Source organism: Microcaecilia unicolor, chromosome 3 (assembly GCF_901765095.1).
Source record: "Microcaecilia unicolor chromosome 3, aMicUni1.1, whole genome shotgun sequence".
Lineage (NCBI taxonomy): Eukaryota > Metazoa > Chordata > Amphibia > Gymnophiona > Siphonopidae > Microcaecilia > Microcaecilia unicolor.
Window position 1 is genome coordinate 16,678,237 of NC_044033.1, and position 26,436 is coordinate 16,704,672.

Genomic DNA, 26,436 nt, shown 5'->3' on the forward strand with positions numbered 1-26,436 from the left:
CACCTAAAGTTAGGCATTAGGGTTCTGGGTACTAAGCACAAATTCTATAATGGCATCCAGAGCCCGAGGTGAGGGGGCACATTTTAGCCCCCCCCCCCAGCGCCACTGACCCCCCTCTGCCATTGCCGACCCCCCCCCATCGCTGCCGCGACCACCACCACCAATTTTGACCCCCCCCCCCCTGCCGACGATCCTCTCGACCCCCCCTCCCGCCACCAACTCTCCCCCGCCGTCACCGTTGCCTACCTTTGCTGGCGGGGGACCCCAACCCCCGCCAGCCGAGGTCCTCTTCTTCCTTCGTTCTGTTTCTGAGTCTGACGTCCTGCATGCACAACGCCTTACCACATGGGTTAGGCGTCAGAAACAGATGATCACACAACGAAGGCGCCGGAGTCGACCGGCGCTGAAGAAGACTCTTCGGCTGGCGGGGTTTGGGAACCTCCGCAAGCAAACAAGGTACCTGATGTGGCGGGGGGCGGGCGGCAGCAGGGGGGGTGTCAAATGTAAAGGGGGCCAGGATGTAATTACTACTACTTAACATTTCTAGAGCGCTACTAGGGTTACGCAGCGCTGTACAGATTAATAAAAGGACAGTCCCTGCTCCAAGGAGCTTACAATCTAATGGGAGAAATGTCAAATAATCTGTGGGGGCCCTTGCCCCCGTGGCCCCATGTAGCTACGTCCCTGGTATAGAGGCGTAAATCAGTTACCCACATAATTCCAAGTTAGTGCCAGTTAATACATGTCAGTGCCAATCATTGGTACTCAAAGCCAAGTTAGCGTCAATTAGATGATTACGTTATGCACATAACTGAAGTTATTCTACTTTGTGGTTTGTAATTCTGTCAAAACTTGACCAATGCCAATAGCATTTGGCATATATCATAAATCTGCAACAAACCTGCACTCACGCCAGCCACCTAACCTAAATGACGTTGCCACTGTTATTGTCATGATATTCACAGACACCATTTTGCTTTAAACATAAACAGTTACCGTGTTTTTCGGCACTGTTTCCTGTAAGCTGAGCGGGAGTCCTCCAGCTGCATTGCTGCCAGTAGGGGGCGGTGTTTCAATGTTGTGTTTTCAATGGCTAGAGATAGGCAGGATTCCCTGGAGTCCTGCAGAGCTTCTGATATTCAGCGCTATGTAACCGGTCAGAACAGCTGCTGATCGGTTACATAGCGCGTACCCAGCAATCCGCCAATATTCACCAGGGTATAACTGGTTATTCCCCGCTGAATGTCCCCAGTTAGCGGCTAGCGGACAGCCAGTTATATCAGCCAAAATAACCGGCTATCCGCTGATTTTTAAACTGTACATAAGTATGTAAGTAATGCCACACTGGGAAAAGACCAAGGGTCCATCGAGCCCAACATCCCGTCCCCGACAGCGGCCAACCCAGGCCAAGGGCACCCGGCAAGCTTCCCAAATGTACAAACATTCTATACATGTTATTCCCGAAATTGTGGATTTTTCCCAAGTCCATTTAGTAGCGGTTTATGGACTTGTCCTTTAGGAAACCATCTAACCCCTTTTTAAACTCTGCCAAGCTAACCGCCTTCACCATGTTCTCCGGCAACGAATTCCAGAGTGAAGAAAATTTTTCTCCGATTTGTTTTAAATTTACTACACTGTAGTTTGATTGCGTGCCCCCTAGTCCTAGTATTTTTGGAAAGCGTGAACAGACACCTCGCATCCACTCCACTCCTTATTTTATATACCTGGGTTTTGCGGTCATATTTGACCGCGTGAAAACCTGGTATATGTTAGCCCCCTCCCTCCTACCCCCAGCCCACAGAAATTAAAGGCTCTCCCCTCTCCCCCAAACCAGCCCGTCCACCCCAACTCCCCCAGGTCTAGGTAGGCCTCCTTCCGCCCTCCCCTCCCCCGGGACCTATCTGATGTCCCTGGTGGTCTGTGAGGGTTGTTGGCAAAGTTGCCAACGCCACGGTTTTCCTGTGGAATTGGGCGACTTTTTTAAGTTGCCCATGGACACTTCTCAACAGTCGCAGGTTGTGAATTATTGGGCAGTGTTTGGTTCTGGCTCAGTCTCTAGTGCTCACCCTATTGGTCATATTTGGAGCAGGAATGAGGCTTTGAGCTATTTTTGGACATGAGTTAGGCGGGAACATTTTTTTGCCATCTGACCACTCTGGTTGTTGTGGGCAGAAGCAAAGGCAGCTCGCATTCCAAGACCTCGGTGGGCGGGGCACTTAATGTTGCTGGATCCCAGCAGTGAATACTGCCGGCACCCGCATGACCCCCAGCTCCTTCATAGCGCTTCCCCACTTTTTCTGTGGCCGGTCAGAGGCAATACTTAGAAGCACTTCCCACTTTAGTAGCACTAAATATCGGAGGTTAGGCAGAGGAAAGCGATTTAAGTGGGCAGTTACATCACTTTGAATTTCAACCAGAACATAGTAAACATAGTAGATGATGGCAGAAAAAGACCTGCACGGTCCATCCAGTCTGCCCAAGAAGATAAATTCATATGTGCTACTTTTTTATTTGTACTGTCCTCTTCAGTGCACAGACCGTATAAGTCTGGCCAGCCCTATCCCCGCCTCCCAACCACCAACCCCACCTCCCAACCACCAGCTCTGGCACAGACCCTATAAGTCTGCCCAGCACTATCACCGCCTCCCAACTACCAGTCCCGCCTCCCACCACCAGCTCTGGCACAGACCGTACAAGTATGCCCAGCACTATCCCTGCCTCCCACCACCGGCTCTGGCACAGACCGTACAAGTATGCCCAGCACTATCCCTGCCTCCCAACCACCAACCCCGCCTCCCAACCACCAGCTCCGGCACAGACCCTATAAGTCTGCCCAGCACTAGCCCCGCCTCCCAACCACCAGAACATTTTTAATCACAGAGCTCCCTGTGAGAATTTAGATTTTCTTAGCGAAGTCATATTTTTGGAAGAAGGGTTGAGTGGTGGATGTTTTTGTGAGCACAGATGCTTTGCATGAAGTATCTGTTCCTCATTCCATCTGGTGAAACTAATGAGATTAATTTCACTTCAGAAGATGTAGGATAATTCGGAAGGTATGAGAGTGCTGGCAAGAACTGGGAGAAACTTAAAAAGTTGGACCTGAAACCGGTGGGATGGCAGCCTTCAATTTATGTGCCCTGGGATAATCGATGAGGTCATTTCGTAATATTTAGAGGACGCTGGTGCCATTACACATGTTATCTGTCTCAGGACCATACAGACAAAATACGCCTTGCAGCGGATAATGTGGGATATAACTGTTAGTACGTGACTCCTGAGAGTTTTCATTTCATTGCCTTCTGATCATTTTCTTGGTTTGTACCACAGAAAGGCAGTATTCAAATCCATTACCCTCCCCCTCCTCAGCAAAATCCACTGTCCTTGGAAGTGTGATTCCAAGCTGGAGACTGCCACCCAGCTGCTACTCATAAGGACTAGCGTAATCCGCCCCTGGTTTTACCTTATAATTACATAAGTATTGTCATACTGGGAAAGACCAAAGGTCCATCGAGCCCAGTATCCTGTTTCCAACAGTGGCCAATCCAGGTCACAAATACCCGGCAAGATCCCAAAAATGTACAAAACATTTTATACTGCTTATCCCAGAAATAGTGGATTTTCCCCATTTAATAACGGTCTATGGACTTTTCCTTTAGGAAGCCGTCCAAACCTTTTTTAAACTCCGCTAAGCTAACCGCCTTTACCACATTCCCTGGCAACGAATTCTAGAGTTTAATTACACATTGAGTGAAGAAACATTTTTTCCGATTCGTTTTAAATTTACTACATTGTAGCTTCAACGCATGCCCCCTAGTCCTAGTATTTTTGGAAAGCGTGAACAGACGCTTCACATCTGCCCATTCAACTCCACTCATTATTTTATAGACCTCTATCATATCTCCCCTCAGCCGCCTTTTCTCCAAGCTGAAGAGCCCTAGCCGCTTTAGCCTTTCCTCATAGGGAAGTCGTCCCATCCCCTTTATCATTTTCGTCGCCCTTCTCTGCACCTTTTCTAATTCCACTACATCTTTGAGATGCGGCGACCAGAATTGAACACAATATTCGAGGTGCGGTCGCATCATGGAGCGATACAAAGGCATTATAACATCCTTGCAATCCTATAAGGCCATGGATGCAGTAAGAGTTAGAACAGGGCTGGATTAAGCTGTTTCTTCTGGCACGGAGGCAGCGGCAACCCTTGCTGAGGCAGTAGCTGAAATCAGTCTGTAGCCAATTCTTTTGCTATCCCATGTTATATTACTTAGCTAAATTAAATTAGTGAGCTAAACTATTCACTGTAATTAATTGGCAAATGGATTGGAAGAATTTGCATTGTTCTAATTAGGAAAGAAATTGATGACTACAATGGGCTGCGGTGGTTCTGCCAGTAATAAGGGAGAGTGGCGTACGAAAGAGATGAAATTTCATCGTTACAGTATAACATTTATTGAGCATTAATAATTGCCTTTTGGATGTATCCAGAGCTCACTTGAAGGGCTGCTCCCAGCAAGGTGGCCAGGAAATACCGAATGGTACTCAGGCCATCCATTCTGTCTGAATATTTTCCCCTCTCCCCAATAAGACAAATCAATAAAGAAATCAGTTGTAGTCTGCTTTTAGTTTTGCTGGTTTCCCAGCCAGAAAATGTTCAAGCTGCAACGGATCCAAGAAAACTCCTTTCTTCATAATTAATTAAACATTTACAAGGAAATCTAAAAATAAGTCATGCTCCTATGCCCTGCCACTTGAGATTTCAATTGAAGAAATGCCCTCCTACGCATCTCGGTAGGTCTAGAAGCATCAGGGAAAAGAAAAACCACCTGCCCAGTAAACAAGGAACGTTTCTTAGGGAAATAAGGTTTCAGAATGCAAATTGAAAAGTAACCAGCAGTGTAGCCCATTTATTAATTACGTCCTGAGAGGATTCAAGAAATGTCTGAACTGCCTGCAGAATTAAGTGCATCCATGCCATCTTATTTCCTTCACTGCCTTAGGCAGGTTCTAGAAATTAGTAATTATATAAGAGTCACTATTAGGGAGTTGCAACACATCTTTTAAATACATCTTTAGCAGTTCTCTTGGGGCTAGATAATTAGTAACTGGAAAGTTCAAAATGCTAAGATTACAATCTCTAGCAGAATTCTCAACAGACTCCATACGAATATGTAGCAATGCATTGTCCTTTGTCACGGCAGCCAAGGCCAACTGAGCCCTCTTTCAATTGAGAATCTTACTTCACTAATTGCTGTTCCATAGATGAAACTCTCTTAACCTGTTCCAAACGTTTCTGAAATGTATCTTCAATAAACTGAAAAAGTTTCTGCAAATGATCTTGCAATACCTTCTCAATTCGAAGCACCGCTGTGCCAATAGAACAAGGAATTGCTAAAGACGATACTTTAATGAGAGCAGGAACTGGTAAAATAGTCTCGGGTCCTATATCGACAATGGGAGCAGGCTTTGATGGGGGAAGCACACCCCCAAGAACACGGGGTCACCACTCACAGGGGATCCCAACAACTCCCTGGTCTGAGCAGGTTGGGAAGGTGGCATTCTTCCACCAGAAGACAAGGAGACAGAAGGAGAGGACGCCATTCTCACAGGTCCGCCACTCATAGTTACTCCCCCTACTCAAACGTGCTGATCCATAGAGTTTCTCCTACATGAGTTTGCAGTTCTGGAATGCACTACCATTTGATGTGATAAGGAGACAAAAGGAGGTGCTGGACATTGGCTGGGGATGCTGACACAGAAGAGGGAGAGGAACATGGAGGGATGCTTGAGATGAAAAGCTGTAGATAGATGCAGTAAAAAAAAGGGAGATTAAAGATGAATAATAAGAATAAATTAAATCTGAGCAGATAGAGAAATAAATGGAGGAAAGCTGAACGGAAAAGATCAGTCAAATGGATGTAGGAGAGGGAGTGGCAAATGGACTGAAGACCTCGGAAAGAAAGTTAAGAAAAGACAGAAACTGGAGATTGGGACAAACATAATCAGAAAAAAAAACAAACAATCAGACAGCAAAGGTAGAAAGAAGAATTTTATTTTTAATTCAGTGAATGGGAAATGTCAGTTTTACAAGAATTTTACACTGATTTTTTTTTATATTTTGCAGAATGCAGGGTGCTGTTTCTATTTCTCTAGTGTTGCACTGCCTGCAGAATGTGGCCTCTTGGGGGTTTATATTTAATTTTTGCCTGTATATTCATATTTTAAGGTTGTGGTCACTTATTCTGTATTTAGCAAGGGTTCAGTGTTTGTGACTGAGGCCAGGTACTATATGGAGTTTCTATTTAAGCATCCGTAATATTTCAGGGGGTCTTTTACAAAGGCATGCCTTTGCCAAAGGACATAGTAACTTAGTAGATGACGGCAGAAAAAGACCTGCATGGTCCATCCAGTCTGCCCAACAAGATAACTCATATTTGCTGCGTTTTGTGTATACCCTACTTTGATTTGTACCTGTGCTCTTCAGGGCACAGACCGTATAAGTCTGCCCAGCACTATCCCCGCCTCCCAACCACCTGCCCCTCCTCCCAACCACCAGCTCTGGCACAGACCGTATAAGACTGCCCAGCCCTATCCCCGCCTCCCAACCACCAGCCCCGCCTCCCGATCATGACTAAGCTCCTGAGGATCCATTCCTTCGGCACAGGATTCCTTTATGCTTATCCCACGCATGTTTGAATTCCATTACCGTTTTAATTTCCACCACCTCCCGCGGGAGGGCATTCCAAGCATCCACTACTCTCTCCGTGAAAAAATACTTCCTGACATTTTTCTTGAGTCTGCCCCCCTTCAATCTCATTTCATGTCCTCTCATTCTACCATCTTCCCATCTCCGGAAAAGGTTCATTTGCGGATTAATACCTTTCAAATATTTGAACGTCTGTATCATATCACCCCTGTTTCTCCTTTCCTCCAGAGTATACATGTTTAGTTCAGCAAGTCTCTCCTCATACGTCTTGTAACGCAAATCCCATACCATTCTCGTAGCTTTTCTTTGTACCGCTTCAATTCTTTTTACGTCCTTAACAAGATACGGCCTCCAAAACTGAACACAGTACTCCAGGTGGGGCCTCACCAACGACTTATACAGGGGCATCAACACCCCCTTTCTTCTGCTGGTCACACCTCTCTCTATACAGCCTAACAACCTTCTAGCTAGGGCCACCGCCTTGTCACACTGTTTCGTCGCCTTCAAATCCTCAGATACTATCACCACAAGATCCCTCTCTCCGCCCGTACGTATCAGACTCTCCACGCCTAACACATACATCTCCCGTGGATTTCTATTCCCTAAGTGCATCACTTTGCATTTCTTCGCATTGAATTTTAATTGCCAAACCTTAGACCATTCTTCTAGCTTCCTCAGATCCTTTTTCATGTTTTCCACTCCCTCCCGGGTGTCCACTCTGTTACAGATCTTAGTATCATCCGCAAATAGGCAAACTTTACCTTCTAACCCTTCGGCAATGTCACTCACAAATATATTGAACAGAATGGGCCCCAGCACCGATCCCTGAGGCACTCCACTACTCACCTTTCCCTCCTCCGAGCGAATTCCATTCACCACCACCCTCTGGCGTCTGTCCATCAACCAGTTCCTAATCCAGTTCACCACTTCAGGTCCTATCTTCAGCCCATCCAGTTTATTTAAGAGCCTCCTGTGGGGAACCGTGTCAAAAGCTTTGCTGAAATCTAAGTAGATTACGTCTATAGCTCGTCCCTGATTCAATTCTCCTGTCACCCAATCAAAGAACTCAATGAGATTCGTTTGGCACGATTTCCCTTTGGTAAAACCATGTTGTCTCGGATCTTGCAACTTATTGGCTTCCAGGAAATTCACTATCCTTTCCTTCAGCATCGCTTCCATTACTTTTCCAATAATCAAAGTGAGGGTTACCGGCCTGTAGTTTCCAGCTTCTTCCCTATCACCACTCTTGTGAAGAGGGACCACATCCGCCGATCTCCAATCCCTCGGAACCTCTCCAGTCTGCAAGGATATGTTAAACAAATCTTTAAGAGGACCCGCCAGAACCACTCTGAGCTCCCTCAATATCCTGGGGTGGATCCATCCGGTCCCATGGCTTTGTCCACCTTTAGCTTTTCAAGCTGTTCATACACACTCTCTTCCGTGAACGGTGCTCTATCCACTTCAATCTCATTTATACTTTTTGCAGTCCATCGCGGTCCTTCTCCAGGATTTTCTTCTGTGAAAACAGAACAAAAGTATTTATTTAGCAAATTTGCTTTTTCTTCATCATTTTCCACATAGCGGTTCGCAGTATCTTTTAGTCTCACAATTCCCTTTTTAGTCTTTCTCCTTTCACTTATATACCTGAAGAAATTTTTGTCACCCCTCCTTACATTTCTAGCCATTTGTTCTTCCGCTTGCGCTTTTGCCAGACGTATCTCTCTCTTGGCTTCTTTCAGTTTCATCCGGTATTCCTCCTCGTGTTCCTTTTCTTGAGTTTTTTTGTATTTCTGGAACGCCAACTCTTTAGCCTTTATTTTCTCAGCCACTTGCTTGGAGAACCATATCGGTTTCCTTTTTGTCTTGCTTTTATTTACTTTCCTTACATAAGCGGTGGTGAATGCAAAAATTATAGGGACAGGCTTATGAACCTCAACATGTATACGCTGGAAGAGAGGAGGGAGAGAGGAGACATGATAGAAACGTTTAAGTATCTCAAGGGCGTTATGTACAGGAAGAGAGCCTTTTTCAAATGAAGGAGAGCTCTGGAATGAGGGGGCATATGGCAAAGTTGAGAAGGAATAGGCTTAGGAGTAACCTAAGGAAGTATTATTTCACAGAAAGGGTGGTGGAGGCGTTGAATGGCCTCCCGGTGGAGGTGGTGGAGTCGAGGACTGTTCCAGAATTTAAAAAGGCATGGGATAAGCATGTGGGATCGCTTAGGAACAGGAAGAATTAGGGGTTACAGAGGATGGGCAGACTGGATGGGTCATATGGCCTTTATCTGCCGTCATGTTTCTATGTTTCTATCTACGGGGTCCTTTTACTAAGGTGCACTGAAAAATGGCCTGCGGTAGAGTAGACACGAGTTTTGGGTGCACGCATAATTATTTTTCAGCGCATCTATGAAAAAAATGCCTTTTTAAAAGTTTTGTTGAAAATGGACATGCGGCAAAATAAAAATCGCCGTGCTTCCATTTTGGGTCTGAGACCTTACTGCCAGCCATTGACCTAACGGGAAAGTCTCACGTGGTAACTGGGCGGTAATGACCTATGCGTGTCAAATGCCAATGAACACGCGTCCAATACGCGTGTCCGAAATAAATTTGGCACTGAACAGGAAGTTGGGAAAGTTTCACAGGACTTGAAAGTGCAAGACTTCCCCAACTTCCTGCGTAGTGCAGCTCAAGTATCTGCAGAGCCCAGTGCTGGGGAAGAAAAAGGACTTTGAGGCAGCGAGGAAGAAGAGAAAATCCAGAGCCCGAGCTGTTGAGGTAAAGGCGGGGGAAAACGGGTGGGGTCTGCGTTAAAAAACATCAGCTGGCATTAAAATGCTATTAACGCATTAAAAGTGTTATTAACGTGTTAATTGCCCACCTCTACTAATAATTGATGTTAACAGTAAAATAACATGTTTTAACAGTAGCCCATGTTAATAACTCCCCCCCCTTAATCACTCTAAAATTATTCATACAAATTTCCACTTTGTACAGAACTGAAGGGAGGGAAATGGGACTTGATGTACTGCCTTTCTGAGGTTTTTGCAACTACATTCAAAGTGGTTTACATATATTCAGGTACTTATTTTGTACCAGGGCAATGGAGGGTTAAGTGACTTGCCCAGAGTCACAAGGAGCTGCAGTGGGAATTGAACCCAGTTCCCCAGAATCAGAGTCTGCTGCACTAACCACTAGGCTACTCCTCCATATGTGCAGGACGTCAGACTCACAGAAACAGAAGCCTGTGCGGCCGCGTTGCTGATCTGCAAGGGCAAACTTCTACATGGAATGTCGCTAATGGAATAGCAACATTAAGATTCCATGTAGAATCTCAAATAGATGCAACAGAATCTCAATAGTAGCAACATTCCACCTAGAATCTCAAATAAGGAAAGGGAACTGGGAATTGATATACCGCCTTTCTGAGGTTTTTGCAACTACATTCAAAGTGGTTTACATATATTCAGGTACTTATTTTGTACCAGGGGCAATGGAGGGTTAAGTGACTTGCCCAGACTCACAAGGAGCTGCAGTGGGAATCGAACTCAGTTCCCCAGGATCAAAGTCTGCTGCACTAACCACTAGGCTACTCCTCCACTCCAGACTAGCTGTTACCACAATAGCATCGTGTTTTACTGCTGTTTCTTCTCCTTCTGTTTTTTTTTTTCTCAATTTTATCTTTTACTGAATTCTCAAAGATTTGTGTACAAACATCAGGGTGAGAAATGTCCCTACAGTTACCACGTGTTCAACAGTATTACTAAGAACCTGTATAAAAAGGATTCCCAATTCTCCTGCCCTCCCTGCATCCCATCCCTTTCCCTCCCAGTCCTAGGTGTAGCCTCCACATTCGGTCGTGGATCCAGTAACCAGTATCCTACTTTTGATACATCCTTTAAAAGATTTGGGAATGTAGATTTCTTAAGCTGGCTCACAGCCTTAAAATGTGATAAAAGGTGCTATAATGTTTCTGCTGTTTCTTCAGACTGTTCAGTTTCAGTTTAATGGTGCTTTTAGCTGGCAGTAATGGACTTTCTCTCCTATCTTCCTCTGACAGTATGCCAAAGCACTGAAGCATTTCGGAGAGAGCGAGGGGAGAATGCAGCCAGATGAGTTTTTTGGCATCTTTGACACCTTTCTGCAGTCATTCGTGGAGGCCAAGCAAGATCTGGAGAACATGCGGAAGAAAAAGGAGGAAGAGGAACGCAGGGCACGCATGGAGGCCATGGTGAGTAACAGGACTGGAGAGAAAGTTCTCGCTCTAGAACCCGGGGATATTACAGCACCTCCAGAGAGCAGGTGGATTCCCTCAGAAACCAAAGGAAGATAGTCCTTGGTTTGAACACTGTTTCATTATTTTACAAGTGTTTAGTTTCTATCATCGGGTGTCACGGTCGTGCCCTGGTTTCAGGCTCGCAGTCATCTCGCCCCCTGGTGGCCAGGCCTGGTGGCTGCATTGGATTGTCTGTGTGCTGTTTTCTGTCCAGTCCGGATCTTCCGGCCTGCCAGACTTGCTTGTCTTGTTGGAGCCTGCACACTTGTTCCTTGTTTGTCTTTGTGTTTAGTGTCTGTTTGTCTGTGTTTCTTGTTCAGTGGCTGCCTGGCAGCTTTCAGTTCTGTCTCGTGTTTGTCAGTGTTTGTTCCCTGTTTTAGTGGCTGCATGCAGCTTCCAGTTCCTGCCCTGTCCTGTAAGTCCTGTCGGCTCAACTCCTGGGGAAGGGCGGCTAGTGCAAGTGAAGTCTTGCTGTTTTTATCTGAGTTTTGTCTTGTTCCTGGTATGGGGTGGTTTTGCCTGCCACTGCCGCTCTCGGCAGTGGCCCAAGGGCTCACTAACCTAGTTCCTGTTTTGGAGAACGTGACATTGGGTTAAAAAACTCCAAACGATTTTTTTATATTTTTAACATTAATTGTGAATTAGTGTCCAAATTAAAGTGCAACTCAATGTGAACATGGCCATTTTGAAATGAGGGATCTGGAAATGAAAATAATTTTGCGGTGTAAAACAGCACTTGTTCCTGAAGAAGCCTGGAAAGGGGTGAAACCTTGGCTCTGCCCCGTAGAACAATTAAAGCTAAGTGCTGTCTTAATAACAAAATGGTTTTTTGCTACAGATAAGCTTTAAACAAGCTGCACTTAAAATCTGGAAAAGTTTACATTGAGTTGCACTTTCATTTGGACACTAATTCACAATTAATGTTAAAAATATAAAAAATCTTTTGGAGTTTTTTTTTTAGCCCGATGATAGAAACTAAACGCTGACAAAATAATGAAACAGTGTTTATTTATTTATTTATTTATTTATTTATTTGTTACATTTGTATCCCGCATTTCCCCCCCCTATTTGCAGGCTCAATGTGGCTTACATAGTACCGTAAAGGCGTTCGCCAATTCCGGTATGAACAAATACAGTAATGTTGTGGTAGAATAAGGTTTGTGTGTACAGACACATTAGGGAATCGTAGAGAGGAAGAGAATCGTAAGGGGCAAGAGTTATTATATGTAAAATACAAAAACCAGGCTCTGCTGCTAGTAAATGACAGAAACTTCCTCGGAAGGAGGCTGTTTACACAGTTAGCAGGAAAAAAGGCCTCAAAGAGCTTCCAGATCATCAATGGATCTGCTGAAGCTACAACGGGTCTCACGACCCTACTTTCATCCTTGGCCAAAAAAAACCTGCTTAACGTTGATAGAAGAGCGTGGAGAAGTAGTGTTGACCGTTCTTTCAAATGTGTAATTAAAGCCCTGAAGCAGCCGTGCGAAACGCTGGCCACCGTCGGCTTAACACATTGAAAATAAAAAGAAGAGAGGGAAACAGCACGACACGCTGACTTGAGAGTTCTCACTATAAAAGATAAGATATATACGCGATTGAAATGTCTATAAAGGTGGAGCATATACATAAAGTATCCACGATGAATTAATTAAATAACGTTAAGCAGGTTTTTTTGGCCAAGGATGAAAGTAGGGTCGTGAGACTCGTTGTAGCTTCAGCAGATCCATTGATGATCTGGAAGCTCTTTGAGGCCTTTTTTCCTGCTAACTGTGTAAACAGCCTCCTTCCGAGGAAGTTTCTGTCATTTACTAGCAGCAGATCCTGGTTTTTGTATTTTAGGTAGATTGCTTGATCTGCATTCGAACAGCATTTAGTATTTAGTTGATTCTATAGAGTTATTATATGTCCATTACGAGCTTTGCTTTTGTTGTGTTGCAGGGTGCAGGCATTTAAGTTGGGTCGGTAGGGTATGCCTTTTTGAACAGGTTAGTTTTTAGTGACTTCCGGAAGTTTAGGTGATCATAAGTTGTTTTCACGGCTTTGGGTAGTGCGTTCCACAGTTGTGTGCTTATGTAGGAAAAGCTGGATGCATAAGTTGATTTGTATTTGAGTCCTTTGCAGCTTGGGTAGTGGAGATTTAGGTTTGTTCGTGTTGATCCTGTTGTTCAAACCAAAGACTATCTTCCTTTGGTTTCTGAGGGCTTTTCTCCAATTTGATATAGTAAGATTACAGCTGTTTTTGAATGTTACAGGCTAGTGGGACTAGTTTTATTATTGTTTGTTTGTTTGTTGCATTTGTATCCCACATTTTCCCACCTATTTGCAGGCTCAATGTGGCTTACATAGTACCGATATAAACAGTTTTACAAGTGATGTTATGGTAGAATAACAACATGTTAGGGAATCGTATAGGGGAAGAGTTACGTTATGTCCATTACGTTCTTTGGTTTCGTAGTGTTGCAGGGTTCAGGTATTTAGGTCGGGTCGGTAGGGTATGCCTTTTTGAACAGGTACGTTTTTAGTGATTTCCGGAAGTTTCACGGCTTTTGGTAGTGCGTTCCACAGTTGTGTGCTTATGTTGGAGAAGCTGGATGCATAAGTTGATTTGTATTTGAGTCCTTTGCAGCTTGGGTAGAGGAGGTTTAGGTATGTTCGTGTTGATCTGGATGTATTTCTGATTGGTAGGTCAATGAGGTCTGTAGTACTGTATCTACTGTATTTGTTTAAATCTGTAGCAGGTAGACTCCCCTCAAGGTGTAGGTGAGCACTAAAGAATCGCCAGTCATCAGCAGCCATCAACAGAAAAACGCATTGCTAGGCAGGTTACAAACGTACCGGTCAATATTCAGCCCATGGCGGTTAGTGGGTTTTTTTTTTAAACAATGAAAAGGAAGTAGCTTTGGTGAGATTTAGGAAAAAGGCAGAAGAAGATGGAAGGTGAGTTAGGGATTAATGGAGAGACTGTGGTTTGGGAAACAGGAATTTCTGTAGGTAAGAGTGACAAGGAGACTGGAAGAACAGAAAAAACGGGAAGCAGAGGCAAACAAGCACAGCTCAGTTATGCTGCCAAAAGTTATGCTTTGTAAAGTCTCTAAAAACTCACCCAGAAAATGGCATTCTGTGAAATCTTGCCATTTGTCCCAAACAAGCCTTTCATGGCTGCATTTTTTTGTCTCTGTCCCATAGTTTGAGCAGCTGCTGGATGCGTTCTCTGAAGCACTTTTCACCTTAAGTGTGAGAATAAATCAGAGCCAGGACTCAGAAAAAAGAAGCATTTCACTTGATTTCAGGTTTTTTAAAATGTAAATCAAAGGAACTTTTTTTGGGGGGGGGGGGGGGTTCCTAAAAGAACCAGGAGGGGCATAATCGAAAGGGACGCCCAAGTTTTGTTGAGAACGTCCTCGCAAAACGTCCCGATGAAGGGGCGGGGAAACCCGTATTATCAAAACAAGATGGACGTCCATCTTTCGTTTCGATAATACGGTCGGGGACGCCCAAATCTTGACATTTAGGTCGTCCTTACAGATGATCGTCCCTAGACTTGGTCGTTTCTGATTTTCGGCGATAATGGAAACCAAGGACGCCCATCTCAGAAATGACCAAATGCAAGCCCTTTGGTCGTGGGAGGAGCCAGCATTCGTAGTGCACTGGTCCCCCTGACATGCCACGACACCAACCGGGCACCCTAGGGGGCAATGCAGTGGACTTCATAAATTGCTCCCAGGTACAATGCTCCCTTACCTTGTGTGCTGAGCCCCCCAAAACCCCTCCAAAACCCACTACCCACAACGGTACACCACTACCATAGCCCTTACGGGTGAAGGGGGGCACCTAGATGTGGATACAGTGGGCTTGTAGTAGGTTTTGGAGGGCTCACATTTACCACCACAAGTGTAACAGGTAGGGGGGAGATGGACCTGGGTCCACCTGTCTGAAGTGCACTGCACCCATTACAACTGCTCCAGGTACCTGCATACTGCTGTCATGGACCTGAGTATGACATATGAGGCTGGCATAGAGGCTGGGGTTAGTGACCTCTGGGGGAGTAGGGGAGGTGATCCCCGATTCTCTCCGGTGGTCATCTGGTCAGTTCGGGCACCTTTTTGTGCCTTGGTCGTAAGAAAAACAGGACCAGGTAAAGTTGTCCAAGTGCTCGTCAGGGACACCCTTTTTTTTTTCCATTATGGGTCGAGGATGCCCATGTGTTAGGCACGCCCAAGTCCCACCTTCACTACGCCTCCGACACGCTCCTGGGAACTTTGGTCATCCCACGACGGACTGCAGTTGGGGACGTTCAAAATTGTCTTTCGATTATACCGATTTGGGCGACCCTGTGAGAAGGACGCCCATCTTCCGATTTGTGTCGAAAGATGGGTGTCCTTCTCTGTTGAAAATGAGCCTGCAGGTCACCTTGCTCCACCTAATAGACACATCAAGGGTCTGATTTAATTTTGGGCAAAGATCTGCTTCAAGAGTGTTTGCACGGTTTTGAAAGATCACAAAGTCAAGATTTCCATGTCCTGCAGCTGCTGAAATTCAACAGCAAAGTGAAACCTTGTGCAAAAGATGCTGTGACATTTCTGCCCTCCTCTTAAATTCAATGCTTTTTGGCATAAGTTCGACGGTGCTATTTTGCACAGCTTCTGCAAAATAATTTGTGGAAGCAAACTGACTTAAGGCTCTTTTACCCTTATGACATGGTAACGTATTTATTTGTGACATTTATACCCCACATTTTCCCGCACAATTTAGAGTTCAATGTGGCTAACAAGCTAAAAAGAAGTCATTACAAAATATTAAACAAAATACATAAGGAAAGAATCGTAAACATATAAAGATTTCAATAATAAAAGATAATGGGCGAATGGAAAGGGGGAGTTAGGCACCAGGATCAATTGACAGAAACTTTTTGAAAAGGAAAGATTTCAAAAACTTACGAAAACCAAGTAATCATTTTGGGATCTTTTATTTTTGGCAAGGAATTTCACTATTTCGTACCTCGGTATGAAAAAGTAGCTGAATATATAGATTTATAAACTACTTTCTTAAGTATCTTCTGGAACTGCAAATAATCTTTCTCCAGCTGTACTTCAACTGGTAAGAATGGCTGCTGACCAGTTAAATAGCGCTTAACCGGCTATCTGCCGATATTCAGCAGGGGATAACCTGCTATCCGCCACTGAATATCCCCAGTTAGCAGAGAGGTGTGGTAGCCGTGTTAGTCCACTTTTAAAGGTAGAAATAAAACATGGAAAAGAAAATAAGATGATACCTTTTTTATTGGACATAACTTAATACATTTCTTGATTAGCTTTTGAAGGTTTCCCTTCTTCGTCAGATCGGAAATAAGCAAATGTTGGTAGGTGACAGTATATATAAGTGAAACATCAAAGCATTCCAGTGACAGTCTAACAGGATGGGGGTGGGTAGGTGAGAGATAGGGAGATATGCATGGAGACAGGAGGGTGACAAAGCAGTACAATTTTATGGTTTATAATGGGCAAGAAAACACAGATCTTTGTTAAGTCCTGTCTGGTGGGTGTCAAAATATTTAATCATTCTGACTTCAAAGGTCTTACGTTCCTGTATTGTTTTAAAGTTCCCTTTTAGGATTCTTACCATGAAATCACTGGTACAGTGTTCTGGTTTTGTAAAGTGCTGCCCCACAGGCGTGACATCTTTAATGGTACTAGCATTTTTCATATGGTGTCTCACGTAAATTAAATTTCTTCTTTAGCATCTGACTTGTTTCTCCAATGTAGTAGCCTTCGTTGCATTTTTTACACTGAATGATATATACCACATTGGAAGATGAGCACATGAAAGATTCCTTAATGTTGAATATTTTTCCTTTGTGAATGACCGTGGGGTCCTGTGAAATATTTTGGCATAGTTTGCAGCTGGATATATTGCAAGGATGTGTGCCATTCTCTTCTTTTTGAGTCTGTGTTGGGAGCTTACTTCTAATTAGCTTGTGTTTTAAGTTAGCAGATAAGCAGTTATATCACCCGATATAACCAGCTATCTGCTGATTTTTAAACCAGGTTTTTCAGTCATATTTGGCTGCGTGAAAACCTGGTATATCTTTGGCCGGTTTAAAGGTATCCGGCTATGTCTGAATATTGACTTAGCCAGGTCTCTTTAAACTGGCCCAAAATACACCAGATATTTAATGCCAGTCACCGGAAATGGCCCGGCATTGACTAGCCAGGCTTAGCGCCAACCACGGGAGTTAGCCAGTCAAACTCCCGCGATCTGAATACCAGCCCCTTATTCTATAAGGTTGGGATTACAACTGAGAATGCTCTCATCCTGGCAAACTGCAACCTTATGTCCTTAACCACAGTGATTCTCAACAGCTCCTCCTGGGCCGGACGAAGGCTTAGATTTAACCACTTAATCACTGGGAAGTATGGAGCTGTGACAGAAATATTACATAGGTTTGCATCTTATGTCAAAAGCCGCATCGTCACTGACCTTTGGTAATGTGATTTCTCTTTTACACTAGCTCAAAGACCAGCGGGAGAAAGAGAAGCGGGTGAAGAAAACCAAGGTCGGCAGCATCTCGGATGAAGGTGGTGAGTTTGATGACCTGGTGTCAGCACTGCGGTCTGGGGAGGTCTTCGACAAGGATTTATGCAAACTGAAGAGGAACCGCAAGCGTTCGGGCAACCAAGTGTTGGACACAAGCAGGGAGAGGGCTGTGACTAAGCTAAGTTATTGAAGGAACGATGGAAAAAATAAGCCAACGATTTGAGGACTGCTGCTGGTGGAGCTTGGTTGAAGGTCACCGGAAAGGATTTGTATAGATGTGCAGCTGCACCCTTGAACCTTTCCGTGAATGAGTTTCCCCCCTATCACATAGGAAGGAGCATATGGATGTAGAAGGACCTTGGTGCAGTGACAGGACTTATAAGCACATTTTGTCAAGGCAATGGATGTGCTCTGGTCATCTGCAACAGTGAACGCCGAATTCAGTGGTGTCAAGGGAAACCAGGGCCTGTAAGTGATGAACGTATTGTGTAAGAGTAGCTTGCAGAAATCATGGATCTGCGTGCCGAAATACAAATGAACATATTCTTTGCTAAGATATTCTAAACGTTGGAATCACCTGGATGTGATTTAAAAAAAAAAAAACCATTATCCGAAGGTCTAGGCTGGCCTACAGGATCACTTACCTCCTCCTAACATACATTGAATTTAAAAAGTGTTTAAACGGCCTATGGATTGGAAAGAACCTTTCATGGTTGAATTTCCCTAAAGCAACTGGGTGAGGTGAGAAATTAAAAGATCAAAGCCCTTGGCCCACATGAAAGGTTCTAAGTCAATACAAGGTGCTTTCAGAGCTATCAGCCAACATTCAAGAAGCCCAGCAAAGATTTGATCGTTGAAGGGCTGATATCAACGTGTCTCGGAACTTGAATAACGTCTTGAAGAGAGTGGAACGTGTATCCACACGGTTCTAGAACATAAATACTGCCTCTGAATCTAGAACAAACAAACCCTGTCAGATATGTAAGCACTTCACTAGCTGCCATTTTTAAGTTTCCGATTGGGGTATGCTCATATTCTGGGCTGTCTTTGGAAAGTTGATAACAAACTCTGAAAACCTTTGTTTTGTGGAGCCTGAAGGAGGTAGGGAGAGGAGCAGAGGAGAGTGTAACGTTGCTTTAACAAGAAGCAAATCTCATTGGAATTTATGGAATAAGGAATGTAGGGAAATTGAGTTCTGTCATACCAGTCGTACTCTGCTGGTATCAGTTACAGGAGGGTTTGTTTTGTTTTGTTTTTTACTGGAACAAACTGGAGCTCCTTTCTAACCAGTTGGCCTCATCCTGAGCTTCTAGAGAGTTCTGTAACATACTGTAGTGATATATAAATGGAGAAAAGGTAACATAGATGTTTATATTCAGGTTTTTTCCTCCATGCAGTCCCATTTTGAACGTGGGCAATAATGATAAAGTAATAATATTAAACTGGTGAGATCCTAGAGGACGTTGCAATGGCTTAATAAGTATAATTTAATGAAAACAATTAGGGTAAAGCAGAAGCCAAAACAAGAAGTAGTTTGGATCTCATTGTCTTTCATTGAAGCAAGAGACGCTTAAAAAACAAGTCAGACACTCTGTCACAAAACAGAAAAAGGCGTTTCAAACGTTATTTATCTTCCTGAAGCCCCCCCCCCCCCTCCCCAAGAACGATGAACAGTCTCCAAATGTATTATACCATTCACCATTGTGTGATCTCTTAAATGTCTGCATACATAGCAGCAGAGTCCAATTTCCACTTCCTCGCCAGAAAAAGCCTTAACGCAGATGAGAACCCAGGACACAAGGGTTAAATCGAGCCCCTTAGCTCGTCAGTGATAATGAAACGCACAGGCCTCTAATGATAATGTATGTATGTGCTGCACTCTCTGGAAAACCCGAGGAAAATAGGCTTCCATTTCTGTGTTCTGAAGGTTTTCCCAGTAATTTCCTTTCTCCTGTGTTCCTTTGTAAAACGTACTGGGTGCCAGGCTTTAGCACTGGTTTTGAAGCTGGTGGGAACGTGGATGTTTAGATTGCTTGGGATTGCCAAATGTTCCAGCCCTTTGGATCTGGGAAAAGAATCTTGTCGTGCAGTGGAAGGGCAAGAGAACATGATTGAAGACAGACAGGGCAGTGCGTAAGGTTGTCCCGTCACCCATGTCAACCTAAAAAGGCTGAGCAGTGCCGCTCTGGATGAGGGGAGAATCCCGTCCGTGCGGACGATTTTGAGTGAAGACGGATGTTGATACTGAAAATAAAACGGGCTCCGTTTCAAGAGTCTTACCTGCACAGCTATTTAAAAAGAATAAAATTGCTTCATTGGCCTGTGTTTTACCAGATATATTTGTTAAAGAAAACTCCAACGCAGGGGACACTCTGCTAGGCAAATCCTTCGATTCAATCGAGAGGATTTGATTATAAACAGAACCTTGTATCTAATTTCCTAAACCCATAGTCTTCAAATGTTTCTTTTTTATTTTAGAACAATAACTGCAAAAAATGAGACTTTTGGAGTGCAATGGTTCCTACTTTTTTGACTTTGAGGTATATCTTTAATCATTGCTGAGCAAAATGGGCTGTGTTCTAAGTTCCTGTATCACGGTAAGGTTGTCACTTTACCCCAGGACAGTCAAACAGGTGGCTTCAGGCCTGGTTTTGCTCCACGGCGTACTTTGCTTTGCAGTTTGGAGTATCCCATCGCAATCCCTGAGGGGCCCTTTTACTAAACCGCGTAAGCATCAATGCACGCTGAACGTGCACCAAAATGGCGCTACCGTGTGGCTCTTGTGGTATTTGCATCGAAAAAATATTTTAAAAATTTTTGGACACATGTATTAGGCGCTCGCCAAGTGGCACTTGATGCGCGTAGGTCATTACCGCCCGGTTACCATGTGAGACTTTACCGCTAGGTCAATGGCCGGCGGTAAGGTCTCAGACCCAAAATGGACGCGCGGCAATTTTCATTTTGCCACACGTCCATTTTCGGCAAAAAGTTTAAGAAGGCGTTTTTTTTCAGGTGCGCTGAAAAATGATTCTGCGTGCACCCAAAACACGTGCCTACGCTACCGCAGCAAACCTTAGTAAAAGGACCCCTAAGAAAGTCAACATGCACTTTCTTGCTTGACCTGAGGCACAATCAGGACTGGAGTTGACCTGGGGTGAGGTGTCAGCTCTATCTTTGAATGGCTTGTGCAGTGACTTTGAATGTGATAATGAAGTAATATACCTGGAATCGGAGAGAAGCTATGGAGCATCTACTGCAGAAAGTTCCAGATGTGGCCTTTTCTAAGATGATGGCACTACAGTTGATGGATGATGGATAGTTGAGAGTAATAGCACAGATTCTATAAACGATGCTGGGAATTGAGTGCAGATAAAATTCGGCGCTCAATGCTATGTTATAAAGGGCACTTCACGAAGAGCACTTAGTAGCGTTGCGTGTCAAATTTGGCGCAAGGACTTACGCCAGCCGAAGGTGTAAATCCTGGCGTGCAAAATGGGGGGGCCGATCCGTGTTATTCTGTAACTATGCCTGCATCTTGTGTGAACGCCTCTGACCTGCCCATGCCCCCTCCCATGGCCACGCCCCCTTTTGAGTAGCACGCAATCCAGTTCAGGCATCCATTGTTACAGAATAGTGCGTAGCCGGATTGGCATTCAACTGCTAAGCACTCAATGGTGGAACGCACTCCCAAAAGCCGTGAAAACCACGTACGACCACCTACACTTCCGGAGAACACTAAAAACTTATTTGTTCAAAAAGGCATACTCTACCAACCCAACATCAATGCCTGACCACTGCAACACAACAAAACCAAAATACGGTATGGACACAACACAACTCTCCCGTGTATGACGCCCCTATGTGACTATACCACACGAACTTTATCTTATCTCTACATCACTCTGTACACCGGAGTCTGCAATCGCATCTCCAGCACTGTGTAAGCCACATTGAGCCTATTTTTAAACACTACAATACAGCACAAAGTTTAAGTAGTGTTTTCCACCGTCATCAAGACTTACTTTTTGTTATTTTGAAGTATTCTAGATTACAATCTCCACCCCCCCCCCCCCCCCCCACACTTTTTCAAATCATCAGCATTAGAACATTGGTTATGCTCAATAAGTATTTTCATGGTCTGGTCACTGTACAAGACTTTTCACACTGGGCCGACTTGTAATCCATTACTACAGACAGTGTGCATATCTCCCACCACACTGCCTCTTTCCCATCCCAAAACAGGCTACAGTCTCAAAGAAAGGCCACTGGATACTTTTGCATTACATGTACCCTTTCATTTCTCAGATAATGTTCTCATATGTTTCTTGCCTTTCCATTTGTTAAATTTGGGTTAACTATCTAGAAGTTAGGAGATTCAGAACCCTCTTAGCCAAATAAAGTTGAACTTTGATTGTTTTATGGTATGTCTTCCTCTCTTCTGATATTGGGATGATAAGGAAGCCAGAGCTATCAAAGCTCGTCAGGAGTTCCACTTAACCTTTGACCACCCTTGGTAGAATGAAATGACTGTATGTAACCTCAGAGAGATGTCTGGCACATTATTGAGAACTCCCTGCTATCATCTTGCCATCACCTTCCAAACTGAATGATGGCAAATTCTCTCAGCCTTTGATCCATGGACTAATGCCGTTTGAACGTATTACGTTTGTACGTTTGCTCCAGGCTGCTAGAACCAAAGTTCTATCTTTTGTTGCCTTTATAACCTAGAAGTGCCTAGTCTCTCACCAGAACTCATCACTATTCACTACGTACCTTTGATGTCCTATTTGTCTAATATCTTTAAGGGGTGCAACTGATAGCCATTTTCGTTTCTGATCTGATTTTTCATAAGCTCCCGAGTTGTGAATCTAGTGATTATTTTCTAAGCTTTGGAACTCACAAGCCAAATTCTGCTTCCTCGTCCCATCGCAAATGATTTGTTTCTCAGACTTTCTTGGTTGAGTCACGTGCAATTTGGGGTGCTAACCATTGTCTTTCCAAGAAGCGGTTGGGCTCTCGAATTTGCATGACAGATTACTGGCCATACGTAAGAGTTAATAGCACTGTCCAGGGTGCTGATTTTCAGGATGGGCTGAAGAAGGGGTTGTGTTACCCTCAGGTTCAGTTATACAGAACAAGCCCAAACATGCATAAGGATGAGCCTTAAACCCTACATTACATAAGAGTGTTCCAGTAGTATCTGTAGCTGGCTACGGGGTATCCTTACTATGTAAATGAAGTGGAAGCCTGGTCTTCAAACACTAGAAATCACCATTTTCAGTAGTTAAGATTTCAGGAATGCTCACCTTGCAGAGGCCCAGCTGATAGGGTTTAAGCTACCCATAACAGACAGTGCTGGGGTAGAGTGTGGTCATTCTGTCTAACTATAAAGATAGCTGGCGATTATCATGATGGAAGCAGTAATTTTAAAAAGCTGTTCCAATGCACATTTGGGGTGTCGAAGCACATATTTTTCTCACACACGTGCTTTCTAAAATTGCAGCTCCTGCTGGGCATGGAAGGCCATGGATGCCCAGTCCTTCACATTCTTACATGTATTGTACAAGAGGGTCTGCGTTTGGCAGATCCTCTGTAAAATACAGGGGAAATTATACACATCCCAACCTGGATGCACGTGGGCTTCCTTACAGTTGAGAATGTGTTCACCATTGTTTTTTTATTTATGATTTCATTGATGTGTGATTTTTAAATGATCTGTATCACATTGGCAGTTCAGAAGATTTTATCAACACAGAAATAAATTTGGTCTCGGTAAAAATTTCAACCCACCCCTTTGCACCTAAGCAGTTGAGCTCTTCCTCATATTTCCTGTCACACGTATAAGCAAACATCCTTCTTGGACAACATCTGTAAATAAGGTTTCATGTCGTACTATAAATTAATGTCAACCTACCGCATACTCTGTACCAATAAATTAAAAGTTGAAGGGGAAAATAAGAGATGGCAAGCCTTACGCTTCTGCTTCGGCTTACATACGGCTTTCCCCTCATTCAGTTGCGTCCCTTAAAGAGATGTTCCACTGTACAGCACAGGAGACATGTTGTTATACCGAAGTTTCCCTTAGGAAAAAAAAAAGCTTTTATGGACCTTGTATAGTTGTGTACATGTTGTACGCAGTTTTAGTTTTTAAATGTTTTAAAAATAATAAGAATTAAGTTCTACGAATGTCTAAGCAATGTATAAATGCTATTTCTATTTATTTGTACCTTACGTTAGTTTTGCTATATTGTGTTATATATGCACTGCCTTACAAGCCATGACTATTGAGACCCTTACCAGAGCATTACATCACGTCTACCCTGTGAGATCAAGGAAGGAGAATCCTGGTTCCATCAAAAAAAAAAGGGGGGAGGGCATCCTTGTAGCACTGGATCTCAAAAAGATCCAGCGGCCTTTCTTCAGCTGCATTAGAAGTCGGTATAAAATTATGCGTGGGATAAACCACCATTGGACTAAGCCAGCCGAATATCTCTTTGAGTTTGATCCAACCGCTTGGATGTCCTACTGTTATGAGTCTGAGCAGAGCTGAGAAGCTTCTGGGCTGATGCTCAGCAGAACCCCTTGCGGACATCCCGCTGGGCATATGTGAAGAAAGCCGAAACGAAAGCAGGTTCAGGACAGGGAGGGTTTTTTTTTTATATAAATGGATGTGGCTATAATCAAACAAGATGCATGCCTTTTATTCCAAAAGAGTGTGGAACCATAGGAGTTAAAATATGTGAGATCATAAAGAGATGAGACCTAGGATCAGGACACAAGAGGTGGCAAAAGAACCGAGAAAACATGACATTGATGTTTTAAGGGGTCTAGCTAGCTCTGCTGCTATAAAGAAGTGACACTGCTAATTTTTTACGAGCTATGTGCAAGTTTGAATGCAATCAGAGCTGGATTTCTGATAAGGAAGAGTAGGCATTTTGTGCCCTTAAAAGGCAGGGTTGAGATGAGAAAGGAGGAAGCAGTGTTCATTGATCACAGTACATCTTTGGAGGGAATTTGTCCTCATGCTGATGTCACAACTTGAGAGGGGGACTTCTGGTTCCTTTACCTAGGGGTGTATCAAAGGTAAGTCTAACCCTGAAAGTACGGACGTTTTAAGAAGGGTTCATCAATGTATGCATCAGTAGACAGACATCACTACACTTAAGTGAACATAGGCCATTGTGGAATTCATCAAGGTTGAAGAACCCCCTGCACCCAAAAATTTGGTCATACAAAACTCAGAAGCATGACGATGTGTCATGAAAGAGTTTATGCTGATTAAGTTTTAGGGAAAGGTCTCCCATACTTCAGTCTCCTCCGATCAAAGAAAGGGATTGAAGTAATAGGAGACAGATGTTGTGTCAACGCCAAAGGAAAAGATAAGCCTAAGCTTTGGGCTACTTGTATATGGCGGATCTCTAACATGCTTAGTTCTCTGACCAGAATCAGAAGTTTTCTCAGTTACTGCACAGTGCAAGTGCTGTACAAGGTGTGAGATGTGGCCTTTCCTGGATGGATGCCATTTTTCTCTTTCGTTGTGGTATCTTTTTCATTCAAAGAGCACTCGAAATCCATCTAGTCTGGTATCCAGGCTTCTGTTGTGCTCTGGTTTAGATGCCCAAGCCCATGTTCCCATTCGTGATCTCTTTCTCATTTCTCTCTTTTATTAGCACTAGAATTAGTGATCCTTAGATCTGTTACTGGGCTGCTTAGGAAGAGACTGCAAATGACATAAGAGCATCCTACCTTTTCTGAAGGGGGCCCCCTGCATGTTAAGGCACTTAGTATTTCCATAGGTTGTAAAAGGCCATTTATCAGCATTTTCTTTAGCATCTAACATGCTTAATTCCCCAATGTATTTCTAGTTTAAGAGCTCCCACACAGTCCGCCGTATTATATATTCATGCCTAGCGTTCTGTGCCGAAATCCAAGCGTATTCTATAACAACGCGCCTAACTTAATTGTCTCAACAAGCCAATCAGCATTTTTAACAGCACTTAACAAACAGTAGTGAGCACTAATTGGCAATAATTAGAATTTACACGCACAATTCGCTAAGCGTATTCTGCAACGCACAGTGCCTAAATTCCAATGCATGCAGCCAAAAAGGGGCGGTGAAATGGGCATTCCAAAATTTACACTTATTGTTATAGAATATGCCCCTCTACCCCTAAATCTACACACCGGTATTTACACCACATTTTCGTTGGTGTAAATGGAGGCGCGCAGTTTTAGGCGCTGGGATATCAACTAAGTATATTCTATATACCGTGCCTAAATCTAGGGCACCAATTATAGAATACGCTCAGGCAGAAATTTATTCCGCATGGATTTTTCAGGAGCCACATGTAGAATCTGGCCCAGTAACCCTTATGGACCAGTGGGTTTTCAACCCAGTCCTCAAGGATTACCTGGTCAGGATATCCACAATGAATATTAATGAGAGGTATTTCCATGCAGTGGAGGAAGTGCATACTAATACATCTCATGCGTATTTATTGTGGATATCCTGAAAACCCAACGGGCCAGGCAGTCCCTGAGGACTGGGTTGAAAACCGCTGTTACAGACTGCAGTGACTTCCCCCCTCTTTCCCACCAGAAATAATTCCTTACAATTCTATATTTTTCTCTTAAGTGCTTAGAAGAGAAGCAAATGACAGAAATTATGGTAATCAGATGATTTTGTAAACACCAGGACTGTCAGTGCTTGTCCAGAGGAAAGGGTGGGGTGTTAAAACTGCTATTGAAAACTATTCTGTGACTGAGTCATTCTGGTTTTTCACTCGCTATGCAGCTGTGTCAGTTACAGTCACAAGATTCAGTCAGCTAATGCCTGGCTATATATCAACCACACACAGTAGAAAGGATTTGGCATTTAGCTCATATATTTTTCAGTTGTAGCTCTTAGAAATCTGCTTTTTTTTTTTTTG

At 43.8% G+C, this 26,436-nt stretch overlaps 1 protein-coding gene across 2 annotated transcripts in view; it reads left to right on the top strand.

Moving 5' to 3' along the window:
* DAAM2 (dishevelled associated activator of morphogenesis 2) overlaps window positions 1-20,276 on the top strand; it is a 482,413-nt gene extending 462,137 nt beyond the window's left edge. For both annotated transcript variants that reach the window (XM_030195775.1, XM_030195776.1), the window contains exons 24-25: window positions 10,757-10,927; window positions 17,481-20,276. In XM_030195775.1, the coding sequence (XP_030051635.1) occupies window positions 10,757-10,927; window positions 17,481-17,696 (387 nt within the window). In that variant the 3' untranslated portion in view covers window positions 17,697-20,276. The remainder of the gene's footprint in view (window positions 1-10,756; window positions 10,928-17,480) is intronic.
* The last annotated feature ends 6,160 nt before the right edge of the window (window positions 20,277-26,436 follow it).